This window comes from Hyperolius riggenbachi, chromosome 1 (genome assembly GCF_040937935.1).
Source record: "Hyperolius riggenbachi isolate aHypRig1 chromosome 1, aHypRig1.pri, whole genome shotgun sequence".
Taxonomy (NCBI): Eukaryota; Metazoa; Chordata; class Amphibia; order Anura; family Hyperoliidae; genus Hyperolius; species Hyperolius riggenbachi.
In genome coordinates this window covers 167,320,055-167,333,239 of record NC_090646.1, presented here as the reverse complement: position 1 = coordinate 167,333,239, position 13,185 = coordinate 167,320,055, and the positions used below count along the sequence as shown (strand labels likewise).

Here is a 13,185-nt window from a genome sequence, read left to right as displayed (position 1 = left end):
GAGAAAAGCACATTCGAATGGCATCCAAGATGCTGTTTATAAAGTTGTATACTTCAGTAAGATCAACACCCAAGCTACAAGTCCATTAGGACTTTAACATGAAATCAGCCAAGCGCACACAGATACATTGCAGGCATATAATCAAGGTAAAGACAACAACATTACCAGAGATTTAACCTTATGTTTTGAAACCAACTAATTCATATGAAAAAAAATCATACGAAAACCTGCATTACTGACCTTCATCATGTGCTAACACAAAGTAAGAATAAACTGACGTATCTAAAGGTACCGTATATACTCGCATATAAGCCGACCCGCATATAAGCCGACCCCCCAACTTTTCCCTGAAAAAACAGGGAAAAATGATTGACCCCCATATAAGCCGGGGGTAGGAAATGCTGGATTGGTGCAGCCCCCCAGTGTGTCCCAATATAGCTAGTATAGTGCCCAGTATAGGTAGGTAGTGTCCAGTATAGCTAGTATAGTGCCCAGTATAGCTAGTAAAGTGCCCAGTATAGCCAGTATAGTGCCCAGTATGGGTAGGTAGTGCCTCAGTTTAGCCAGTATAGTGCCCAGTTTAGCCAGTATAGTGCCCAGTTTAGCCAGTATAGTGCCCAGTTTAGCCAGTATAGTGCCCAGTTTAGCTAGTATAGTGCCCAGTTTAGCTAGTATAGTGCCCCAGTATGGCTAGTAAAGTGCCCAGTTTAGCCAGTATAGTGCCCAGTTTAGCCAGTATAGTGCCCAGTTTAGCTAGTATAGTACCCAAGTATGGCTAGTATAGTGCCCAGTTTAGCCAGTATAGTGCCCAGTTTAGCCAGTATAGTGCCCAGTTTAGCCAGTATAGTGCCCAGTTTAGCCAGTATAGTACCCAAGTATGGCTAGTATAGTGCCCAGTTTAGCCAGTATAGTGCCCAGTTTAGCCAGTATAGTGCCCAGTTTAGCTAGTATAGTACCCAAGTATGGCTAGTATAGTGCCCAGTTTAGCCAGTATAGTGCCCAGTTTAGCCAGTATAGTGCCCAGTTTAGCCAGTATTGTGCCCAGTTTAGCCAGTATAGTGCCCAGCATAGGTGGGTAGTGCTCCCCCCCGCTCCCCCCGCGGCCGCCGCTGCTACTATTACCTTGTTAGACAGCGGCCGCTTCCTAATCCGCGTTCCTCTTCTTCCTCAGAGTGCATCACAGCAGCGCGCCCGGCGCTGCTGCTGTGACGATGCAGGGGGCAGGAAAGAGCGCGGCTCCCTATAGCGGCGATCTGTATCGCTGTTACCAAGGGAACCGCTCTTTCCTGCCCCCTGCATCGTCACAGCAGCAGCGCCGGGCGCGCTGCTGTGATGCACTCTGAGGAAGAAGAGGAACGCGGATTAGGAAGCGGCCGCTGTCTAACAAGGTAATAGCAGCAGCGGCCGCGGGGGGAGCGGGGAGGAGGGGGACCACCCGACCACCCACCACTAGACCACCAGGGAAGACTCGCATACAAGCCGACCCCCCAACTTTTGACCCCCTTTTTGGGGGTCAAAAATTCGGCTTGTATGCGAGTATATACGGTAAATCAAAAAGTGGAAGCGGTTTGAAATGCATAAGCTAACCCCAATGGATAGTGGCTGACGCCATGCTAAACCTTCACAAACGTGTATAGGCAGCTCAAACATGCACAGTGCAGAGTTCCATCATTTGTCAGGTTGAAGCTAAAGTGAAACATACATGGCTATTCTGCTGCGGAATTGCACTACTGTTAAGCAGCGTACTTCAGTGAGGTTTCTTTGGTCAAAGGGAGTGAAACTGATGATGAGGATAAATTGAAACCTGAAATTGACAAGCATGTCCCCATGCAGCAGCCACAGCAGTGGAGACAATGCAACAGATTCACTTTGAGCATTTCCCATACTTTCCTTACAACTAGCATCATATGATTATCATGTTTGGTCTACTTAAAGAGACCTTTAGCGGATCCAAATTAACCTCTTATGATGATAAAAGTAAGGAAATATAGCAGACCTTGATTCAAGAGAAGCCAAAATGCTTCTAAGGAATAAAGAAGAATCGAGTGGACAAAAAATGTGTATCAACCTGTAGAGGAAGCATGTAGAAGTGTGAATTATCTATTATGTTTATGTACACTAGTGTAGGGATAACCATAGCAGTTATAGCAGCTACTATGGGGCCAGTAGCCAAGGGAGACCCAAGGTGAGTGGCCATTGGCGATAAGGGGGTCTGCAGCAGGGCCCCTGAGGTGCAATTGCAGTATTTGAAGCCAGATTTCCTCCCATACAGTACAGCACAAAAGAAAATCCCTTGTTAAGAGTTCTGCCTGTTTGAGATATACTTTATGTACAGTATTTCTTTTTGCATGGACCAATTCCCTTTTTGGCTTTTTTCATGACCTTGAAGGACAACTACGGCCCAAAAAATATGTCAATTCTCTGTGTGGGTTTTCCAAAGGGATCTCTAGACATAAATTCTAGCATTATATGAGTACATGGCGTCTCGGCGCCAGTCAGTTCGGCGCAGGTCGAGCAGAATGACGGCTCTCCCTACTGTCGCTAAACTCCAAGGCGGAGTAAATACTGTTACCCCTCCGAGTTGCCGCAACTCAAAAGAGAGGTGTGATTCGGTGTCTGGCAGCCGCCAGAGCCCCAAATTACCGAAATGTGGGGCGAGCAGCATTGCTGCTATGACGACACCCTGCTTCGGCATAATGTTTCAACATATTATCACTACACACAAATTTTAAGCTGTATATTTAGAAAGGAGTTAAATGTAGGATCCTCTTTTCATTACAGCAATTTAACCACACAAAACATTCATAGCCTCTTACCTCTTTTTTTACTTTTATTTACAGTTCTTGAATTACTTGCAGAACACGGACAATGCCCTTCACATTTCATGGTGATTTGTTTACCCAGGATGCAGGCTTGGTATTCTAATTTGCACTGAAATAATAAAGAAAAAAATTAGTTGTAATCACAGTTTTTGGACAGATTTCAGAACATCCCATTTTTAAATCAGTTGTAAAGAAAAAAAAAATCACATTCCTCTAATGTGCTTTCAGTAATGAGAGGGTTGATTCACTATTGGTTGAAGAATTGTGTCTATGTATACAAATATTTTTTTCCACTCGACTTCCACTTCCAAATGGACCAAATCTTCCTCCTCATTGGCTTCTAGGTATCAGCCTGATTCCTAGGCCACACCTGCCTATCCTAGGCAAGACCGGGAAGAGAGTGACAGGCTGGACCTTTTTACTTTTACAACCTCCTACACCAGCTGGTTTTAGAGTTTCTATTGCTATCCTTAGCAGAACCTTAGATAATCATGTCATGATCATGGGATCACAGTAGGGTTTTTTTTTAGCTGATACTTCCCTGCAAAGTTATTTTATCCCAGATGTTTCCCTTATCTAAGTTCACATTTTTTATTGTCAGTGCATATTTAAATTAAGAAAAAAAATAGTTAGCCTAACCTTACATCTGCATCATTCCTTTACTACAGACTGTATATTCCATTTGTTGGGATTCACCTTCTGTCAAAATATATATGTTGTATGCATGTTATGCATTAAAGTAACCTCCAACCCTGTCATCAAGGCCCACCAACAGTACAAGTTTTGCAGGAAACCACAAGCATTCACAGGTAAGGTAATTAGTGTCTCAGCAGAGCTGATTAACTACCTCTGTGGATTTCTACAAAACATGCACTGTTAGTGGGCCTTGAGGACAGGGTTGGGGAACACTGCATTAAAGGATACCTGTAACCATCAGGAGGAAAATGTTACATACTCACCTAAGAAGAGACAAGGCTCTGGATTCCTAAGAGCCTTCCTGGTCCTCTCCCCATCCCCTCATTCCACCGCCAGGCCTCCATTCAAATGTCATTGCAGCTCTGTCTTCAGGTCTCCTCAGAAGGCTATGGAAGTACTTGGGTTTCCAATTACTTCAAGAGACGAGCAGCTCTTTGCTGTGCATACGCAAGCTCGGACACGCGTGTGTGCACTTTGGAGGCATTTGTCTTCGGAAGAACGCAGGGACTAAGTACTTCAGTGGTCTTCCAAGTTGGACCCTGGAATCGGGAGCCCAGCAATGGAACGAGGGGAGGTTAAGTGGAACAGGAAGGCTCTAAGGGATCCAGAGCCTTAACTTATATTAGGTGAGTATTTATGGACTTTAATCACTATACAGCATGCAAGATAAAAAAAAAAGTGCACACGCTATGCACGGTCGTGCTGCATAGCGTGCCTTCCCTTTTGTTATGCACGTTATTTACACAGCAGTGAGTGCGCCTTCAACTGCCACCCGCTGTGAACCCGCGACCACGATACTTCACTAGTGCTGCCGCCATTATGTTAAATATCATTAATTAACGTAGTTACTATGTTAACACAGTGTTTAAGTTAACATGGTAACTACTATGTTAATTAACATAGTAGTGACTATGTTAATTAACATAGTAGTGGCTGCGCTAGTGAAGTGCCGTGTACTGTGCACAGCGCGCATACTTTGTTTTTAGCTCGAATCAAGCCCTATGTTACTTTTTTTCCCTTGGTATCCTTTTAGAAGAAAAAGCTGAAAAACATATAATGATCATTTGGAAATGGTAGTATAGGAATATTACAGAATATTATTTTGACTTTAAAGGATACCCGAACTGACATGTGACATAAGGAGATAGACATGTGTATGTACAGTGCTTAGCACACAAATAACTATTCCTTCTTTTCTTTCTCTGCCTGAAAGAGTTAAATATCAGGTATGTAAGTGGCTGACTCAGTCCTGACTCAGACAGGAAGTGACTACAGTGTGACCCTCACTGATAAGAAATTCCCCTTTTTATCTCTTTCTTTCTCTCAGAGGCCATTTTCTGCTAGGAAAGTGTTTTATAGTTGGAATCTCTTATTGGTGAGGGTCACACTGTAGTCACTTTCTGTCTGAGTCAGGACTGAGTCAGCCACTCACATACCTGATATTTAACTCTTTCAGGCAGAGAAAGAAAAAAAGGAACACGGCATAATTATTTGTGTGCTAAGCACTGTACATACACATGTCTATCTCATTATGTCACATGTCAGTTCGGGTATCCTTTAACCACTTGCCGACCGCACGCTTATACCGTGCGTCGGCAAAGTGGCAGCTGCAGGACCAGCGACGCAGTACTGCGTCGCCAGCTGCAGGCTGATTAATCAGGAAGCAGCCGCTCGCGCGAGCGGCTGCTTCCTGTCAAATTACGGCGGGGGGCTCCGTGAATAGCCTGCGGGCCGCCGATCGCGGCTCGCAGGCTAAATGTAAACACAAGCGGAAATAATCCGCTTTGTTTACATTGTACGGCGCTGCTGCGCAGCAGCGCCGTAAGGCAGATCGGCGATCCCCGGCCAATCAGCGGCCGGGGATCGCCGCCATGTGACAGGGGACGTCCTGTCACTGGCTGCACAGGACGGATAGCGTCCTGTGCAGCCCGGATCTCCGGGGAAGGGAGGTAGGAGAGGGAGGGGGAGAATGTCGCCGCAGAGGGGGGCTTTGAGGTGCCCCCCCCCCGCAACATGCCTGCACGCAGACGCGATCAGACCCCCCCTGCACATCATCCCCATAGGGGGGAAAAAAGGGGGGCGATCTGATCGCTCTACATGCACCCTGATCTGTGCTGGGGGCTGCAGAGCCCACCCAGCACAGATCACATAATACAGCGCTGGTCCTTAAGGGGGGGTAAAGGGTGGGTCCTCAAGTGGTTAACCACTTAAGGACTGCAGTCATAAAACCCCTTAAGAACCAGAGCCTTATTTTTCCATTCAAACCACTGCAGCTTTAATGGTTTATTGCTCGGTCATACAACCTACCATCTAAATGAATTTTACCTCCTTTTCTTGTCACTAATACAGCTTTCTTTTGGTGCTATTTGATTGCTGCTGCAATTTTTACTTTTTATTATATTCATCAAAAAAGACATGAATTTTGTCCCAAAAAATATTTTTTTTACTTTCTGTGCTGACATTTTTCAAATAAAGTAAAATTTCTGTATACATGCAGCACAAAAAATGTGGCCTAACATGTTTTTGATAAAAAAAAAACCCATTCAGCCTATATTTATTGGTTTGGGTAAAAGTTATAGCGTTTACAAACTATGGTGCCAAAAGTGATTTTTCCCATTTTGAAGCATCTCTGACTTTTCTGACCACCTGTCATGTTTTATGAGGTGCTAAAATTCCAGGATGTTATAAATACCCCCCAAATGACCCCATTTTGCAAAGAAGACATCCCAAAGTATTCACTGAGAGGCATGGTGAGTTCATAGAAGATTTTATTTTTTGGCACAAGTTAGCGGAAAATGACACTTTGTGACAAAAAAAAAGAAAGAAAAAAGTTTCCATTTCTTCTAACTTGCGACAAAAAAATGAAATCTGCCACGGACTCACTATGCTCCTCTCTGAATACCTTGAAGTGTCTACTTTCCAAAATGGGGTCATTTGTGGGGTGTGTTTACTGTCCTGGCATTTTGGGGGGTGCGAAATTGTAAGCACCCCTGTAAAGCCTAAAGGTGCTCATTGGACTTAGGGCCCCTTCGTGCAGTTAGGCTGCACAAAAGTATCACACATGTGGTATTGCTGTACTCAAGAGAAGTAGTATAATGTGTTTTGGGGTGTATTTTTACACATACCCATGCTGGGTGTAAATGACATTTTTTTTTTTTTTACACACAATTGTCTATTGTCAGAGATATTTCTCCCACTCAGCATGGGTATGTGTAAAAATACACCCCAAAACACATTATACTACTTCTCCTGAGTACGGCGATACCACATATGTGGCACTTTTTTACACCCTAAGTACGCTAAGGGGCCCAAAGTCCAATGAGTTCCTTTAGGATTTCACAGGTCATTTTGCGACATTTGGTTTCAAGACTACTCCTCACGGTTTAGGGCCCCTAAAATGCCAGGGCAGTATAGGAACCCCACAAATGACCCCATTTTAGAAAGAAGACACCCCAAGGTATTCCGTTAGGAGTATGGTGAGTTCATAGAAGATTTTATTTTTTGTCACAAGTAAGCGGAAATTGATTTTAATTGTTTTTTTTTCACAAAGTGTCATTTTCCGCTAACTTGTGACAAAAAATAAAATCTTCTATGAAGATTTAGGGTGGTATACAATACAAAGTGTATTATACGCTTTGTATGCGGCAGATCGGGGGTTAACATCCCGCCGTAGCTTCCGTATGGCCGGTGGGATGTTGTCGCGGGTGGGCGGAGCCTAATGCCGGCGGATGCACGCGCATCAATGTGCACGATCCCCAGCCCGGAAGAGTCCCAGGACCCAATGCCAATGTGCGTTACGTGGTCCTGGGGCTGCCACTTTGCCGCCACCAATGTGCAGTGGGCGGTCGGCAAGTGGTTAAAAATGATTTTTTTTGTGTTCGTAATTATTTCCAAACCCTTCTATCCTGCTGTAAGTTTTTCTTTTGTATTGCAGCTATGCAGCTATACCCTCTTGTCTTAGTGTTTCTGATTAGAATCAGCAAAGGTTACTTTTATAATGGGCTCATTTAAGTGGAAATAAGACATCAGGCTTAATAAGACTGCCAAGCACGTGCGCGTATCAGAATACACACTTCCACGCTAGAAGACTTGAATGCTGACATTCACTGATTACATTTCTGATTATTAATCAAGTTTAATTTCTGTAATTACAGAAAACCTGTTGCCATTTGTAAAGCATAAGTGCTGGGAAATACTTGACAAAGGACAAGATATTTAAGGAATTTTCCTTTTGCAGTTGTTTAATCTTATATTTTTATAAACAAATTAGCAGTGACTCTCAAGACTCATGGCAAGGACTAAGGCTGCTTTCACAGTGGGACTTTACAGGTGCATGTTAGTGCAGCCTGTAACGCTCCCCCAACGCACAGCAATGTAACACAAGTGGGCTGTTCACAGTGCTCACGTTGCGGTACATGTAACGCTGCACGTTGTAGTGAAAGTGCAGCATGCTGTGCGTTCTACGCGGCTTTAGCCGCATTAGACTGTTTGCACATGCTCAGTGGGGGGTGGAGAGGGGGCGGGGAGATGCCGCTACAGTAGCCGCGTACATGGCTACTTAATATGCACTGCACTGGCGGCCGCTGATTGGCCGTCGGGACTACGTGATGCGGAGTGTCTCCCTCCACATCACGTGGTCCTGCCGGCCAATCAGCGCCACTCTGGGAGACCTTATGCGGTTAGAGCCGCCTAATGCGGCTCACTCTAACGTCCACTCCCGCACCACCATGCGACCATAACGTCCCCTAAAACGCAACGTCTTAGTGTGTAAGTAGCCTAAATGCAGTAGGAAGTGGCATATTATAGTTACAACAGGAATAATCCTTAAAATATCCCAGAATGCCGAGCTTTCAGAATGGCCATACCAGAGTAAAATATATGTCATCACAAATGATTACTTGTTTTTAAATTGTTACTAAAATGGAGCTTTTATTTTTCTGACACATTGTCAATATTTTTTTTTTGTCTAGTTTGCTTGTAATTTACATGTCAAAGCAGAATGCCCTTGCCTAGATAAGCAAGGACAGAGGAGCGCAAATTCTTAAAGCGGACCTGAACTCAGAACTTCCTCTCTGCTCTAAAAGATAAGCAACAGCATAATAACCTTTAGGCCCCTTTCGCACTGGTGTGTTGCGCTGGCCAATTTAGCAGCAGACCAACGCTAGGCCAATCTAAGTCTATGGGGCATTTCATACCTAGTGCAGTGCGATGTGTTCTGCCGGAAGTGGCCATTTAAACACAAGAGCAACAGCGCATACAGGCAACTTGTGCAGCGACGTGTAGTGAACTGGAAGTCATGCAAGTCTATGGTGACACAGTTTTTTAAAAAAAAGGTTTGCATTCGCGTTGTGGCACGCATGTGCAGAAGCGTATTCTTTCAATACACTTTTGCGCAATTCTTATTTCTGCCACAGGAAGTGAGCGCTAGAGAGCTTTACTTCCTGCTTGGCCTGCAGCCAGAATGGATATTACCAGGCACTGCTGCAGGAATCTGCAAAGGCTTTTTTTGGTGTTGAGATCAGCTGATCGCATCGCAGCTGCAGGTTAGCAGTGTGACACCAGCCTCAAAGAAACACATTTCTTTTTTACAGCTGATAAATTCCTGCAGTAAATCTGCAGTGTATCTAATTCCTGCTTTCATGGAAACAGACATAGGGTTAACATTCTGTGTTTACAAATTAGTGGCTCTGCAATGGCAGAGGAGATTCCTGAGCTGACACAGCTGAAGAGATCACATTACAGTGGTGATTAGTCACAGATGAGAGGGAATTAGACAGGTTAAACTCTCTAAATACACACAGGGAGCATTTATTTATGTTTTCCTTCTGACCTGGAACACAGCGTGACCAAGCGTCCTGTTGGACGCGAAATGGCCATCGCCGACCTTTTCACACCCTAGGCACCCACCGGACCACCGTCATCACCATCAGTATGTATGTACAGTTACATTTCTTATGTATACACTGATGTTCACCCCTCGTTGTATGGAACTGATTTAGAGGATTAAAAGCAAGATTTGATAAAGGATAGTTGGTGCACGCTCCAACTTCTTTATTCTCTGCTATTTATTATCATCTTCCTTCCAAGACTACTGGCGGATCACATGTCCTAATATTCCTCGGATCCCATTGCAGGGGTTGTGGTAGCGAAGAGTGGTTAGTAGCTTCTCAAGTACTTTCCCACATACTGAACTCAACATTGTAGGGACTGCCACACTACAACTGCCTCTTTGAATTAAAAGTTCCTTCTGACCTGTGCAAGAGTTCAGGTCCACTTAAAAAGCTACATTCAGGTGAACAAATGTTCAGATAGAGTTTTATTTCAACTGTCTATAGTTGTATAAAACAGCTTTGTCGAGAATTATCCATTTCTTTCCCAGCGCCTCAGAATTTCCCTATTAGCGATGATTTAAACTGCCAGTTTTAACTTATTAATTATTCTTAAAACATTTAATGTATTTGCTTATATTTGAAACAAATCATTTATTATTAAAAAATGCACCATATTATCATTTTTCCTATTTATTGGTGTTAATAAATTGTGTCACTTAGATGGCAATCATCTTACATTAATTAGTTTATTTATTTAGCAAATTAAAAAACACGCAAGTCGAGGCAGAAAAAAAAATATAAAAGACATAAAAAAATCAGAGGGAGACAAAATGGCAAGAATGGCTTCAAATAGTAATGTGACCTACTGTATGTCATAGTTTGTACTTGACATGCATGTAGGTTTGTCACTTGCATCTCCTATTTATTGTTGAGTATCGTGTGATATGGTGCTCGGTAAAATAGGCAGGTGGTAACACCGATAGTAGAATATAGGTAATTATTATAATATTCAACTATGGAATAGATACACCGTGCCTATTTCGCCACAGTCGATCATTAACCAACACAGCTAATTGATTATAACTGAACCCAGGCACTGCCTATCGCTCGTCATTGCAGCTGAACACTTGCCACCACAGCCAATCGCTAATAACCAAACTCCCGTGCCGGAGCCCAAATTATACACTGGACACTAGTCGAGCACCTATTTCCGATACAACTGCGCCCATTTCGCTGCAACAATCACTCATTGCCACAGCTGATTGTTAAAAACCAAAGTTCTGTGGCTAAATTATATACCAGGTTATATCTATAGCTGTAATTTATTTGTGGTCTATGCAGTACCCATTTTACAAGCTGCTGCCGGTGCCCAAATAACCGGCTTTGGTGATAAAATAATCAGTGCTGTCCAACTTCTCAAGCATGGGCATGGCAAGCACCAGGAGTTTTGTCTGGAGGGGGTGGAGCTTCAACATCATGGCTTCGGGGTGGGGGGGGGATGCTTTTGGATGAGCCAAGCGGGAACAAGAGGTAGGTCTGCCAGAGGAGGAAGACAGACTCTAAAAATGAGTTTGGACGGCACTGATAATTCTAATAATGGTTTGATCACAGCCTCCAAAGGACTTGTATGTTTGACTGTTTCAGCTGTGGCCATTGTTAGTGTCAAGATAAAATAAGGCAGAGAGGTTTTTGCAAAAAAATGAGAGAATCTGTATATTTGTGCTTCCATATGCATTACAGGTTGGTTAATCACTGATCAAACTAAGTAGGTAGATTATTTTGTGCATGAAGATCTATAAAAAATACAATTCCGACTCATTGGTGAAGCCTGAAGACGTTTTAGATCTGCTAGTCTGGCTCCTAAGTGTCATATACATTGTCTACTTTGTTGTTTCTGGAAAAGACCATGGTCCAACACTACCAAAAAGTTTCAGTGCCACATCATTGAGTAAAAACAAAAACAAAAAAAAAACGCTCAGGATACATGAGAAGTTAACTTCCAAAACCGTGATGAAAAGAACATTCATGCATGTTAATGTGCTGTGTCTAATTATAAACAGTAATTATTATTATTACCAAAGTATGGAGCAGTAAATAAATAAGGCATGGATTTCAATATTATACATGGACAGGGAGACTATCCATCCATAACCTGTACTCACAGCTGCAATACAGAAACCAAATTTTACTTAGAAGTGCGATTATTATTTCCATTGTATGCCACAAACGGAAATCTGAAAATAAGAAACTCTTATGCAGAACAAAAGAATGTGAATGCTGAACATGCAGAAAATACTTGGGACTGGGTACAGAGGTGCTAAACGATGGATAGCACCGAAACACAGAGTCAAGGGGCCGTAAGCATTTCAAGGAGATACAAAGCTCTGAGTGTGCTATTTTCTTATCACCTGACACTGTTCAAGATCTACCAGCAAATTAAATTTCTGGATTCACTTGAACAATGTCTGAACAAGAAATGCCTTGCAGAGGCAAATAACAGTGATTAGCTGAGCATTACGATGAAAATCAAAGTTTTGTGCTACCGACACCCCCTGCTCATCACCACTTCAGCTCCGGGGACCCAGGTGCTTACCATATGCCCACAACTATATGCCTACAAGCCAGGCTACCATGGCATTATTGCTCCCCGCAACAACAGCCCCTGCTTCCGTGAACCATCTTAATACAGACCAATGGGAATCCTCCTCAATGGGAGGTTTAAAGATGCTGTGCCAGGGTGCCCTGCATATTATTACATTGGAGACCTATCAAAGAAGCTATCAATCCAGCAGTGGTCCTGGAATGTGAATGCAGCGGGAACAAATATTGATGGTGCCAAGTAGTGTTGGGCGAACATCTAGATGTTCGGGTTCGGGCCGAACAGGCCGAACATGGCCGCGATGTTCGGGTGTTCGACCCGAACTCCGAACATAATGGAAGTCAATGGGGACCCGAACTTTTGTGGTTTGTAAAGCCTCCTTATATGCTACATACCCCAAATTTACAGGGTATGTGCACCTTGGGAGTGGGTACAAGAGGAAAAAATTTTTTAGCAAAAAGAGCTTATAGTTTTTGAGAAAATCGATTTTAAAGTTTCAAAGGGAAAACTGTCTTTTAAATGCGGGAAATGTCTGTTTTCTTTGCACAGGTAACATGCTTTTTGTCGGCATGCAGTCATAAATGTAATACATATAAGAGGTTCCAGGAAAAGGGACCGGTAATGCTAACCCAGCAGCAGCACACGTGATGGAACAGGAGGAGGGTGGCGCAGGAGGAGAAGGCCACGCTTTGAGACACAACAACCCAGGCCTTGCATGAGGACAAGAAGCGTGCGGATAGCATGCTTTGTACCACCATGCAGTCATAAATGTAATAAAGATAAGTGGTTCAATAAACAGGGACCACGCGGCAACGCTAACCCAGCAGCAGCACACGTGATGGAACAGGAGGAGGCGCAGGAGGAGAAGGCCACGCTTTGTGAGACACAACAACCCAGGCCTTGCATGAGGACAAAAAGCGTGCGGATAGCATGCTTTGTACCGCCATGTAGTCATAAATGTAATAAAGATAAGAGGTTCAATAAACAGGGACCACGCGGCAACGCTAACCCAGCAGCAGCAGCAGCACACGTGATGGAACAGGAGGAGGCGCAGGAGGAGAAGGCCACGCTTTGTGAGACACAACAACCCAGGCCTTGCATGAGGACAAAAAGCGTGCGGATAGCATGCTTTGTACCGCCATGTAGTCATAAATGTAATAAAGATAAGAGGTTCCATAAACAGGGACCGGCAACGGTAACCCAGCAGCAGCAGCAGCAGCAGCAGCACACGTGATGG

At 43.8% G+C, this 13,185-nt stretch overlaps 1 protein-coding gene across 2 annotated transcripts in view; it reads right to left on the bottom strand.

Moving 5' to 3' along the window:
• The window catches only part of SPOCK3 (SPARC (osteonectin), cwcv and kazal like domains proteoglycan 3), a 545,564-nt gene that overhangs the window by 104,399 nt on the left and 427,980 nt on the right, over nt 1-13,185 (bottom strand). For both annotated transcript variants that reach the window (XM_068278829.1, XM_068278830.1), the window contains exon 6: nt 2,817-2,931. In XM_068278829.1, the coding sequence (XP_068134930.1) occupies nt 2,817-2,931 (115 nt within the window). The remainder of the gene's footprint in view (nt 1-2,816; nt 2,932-13,185) is intronic.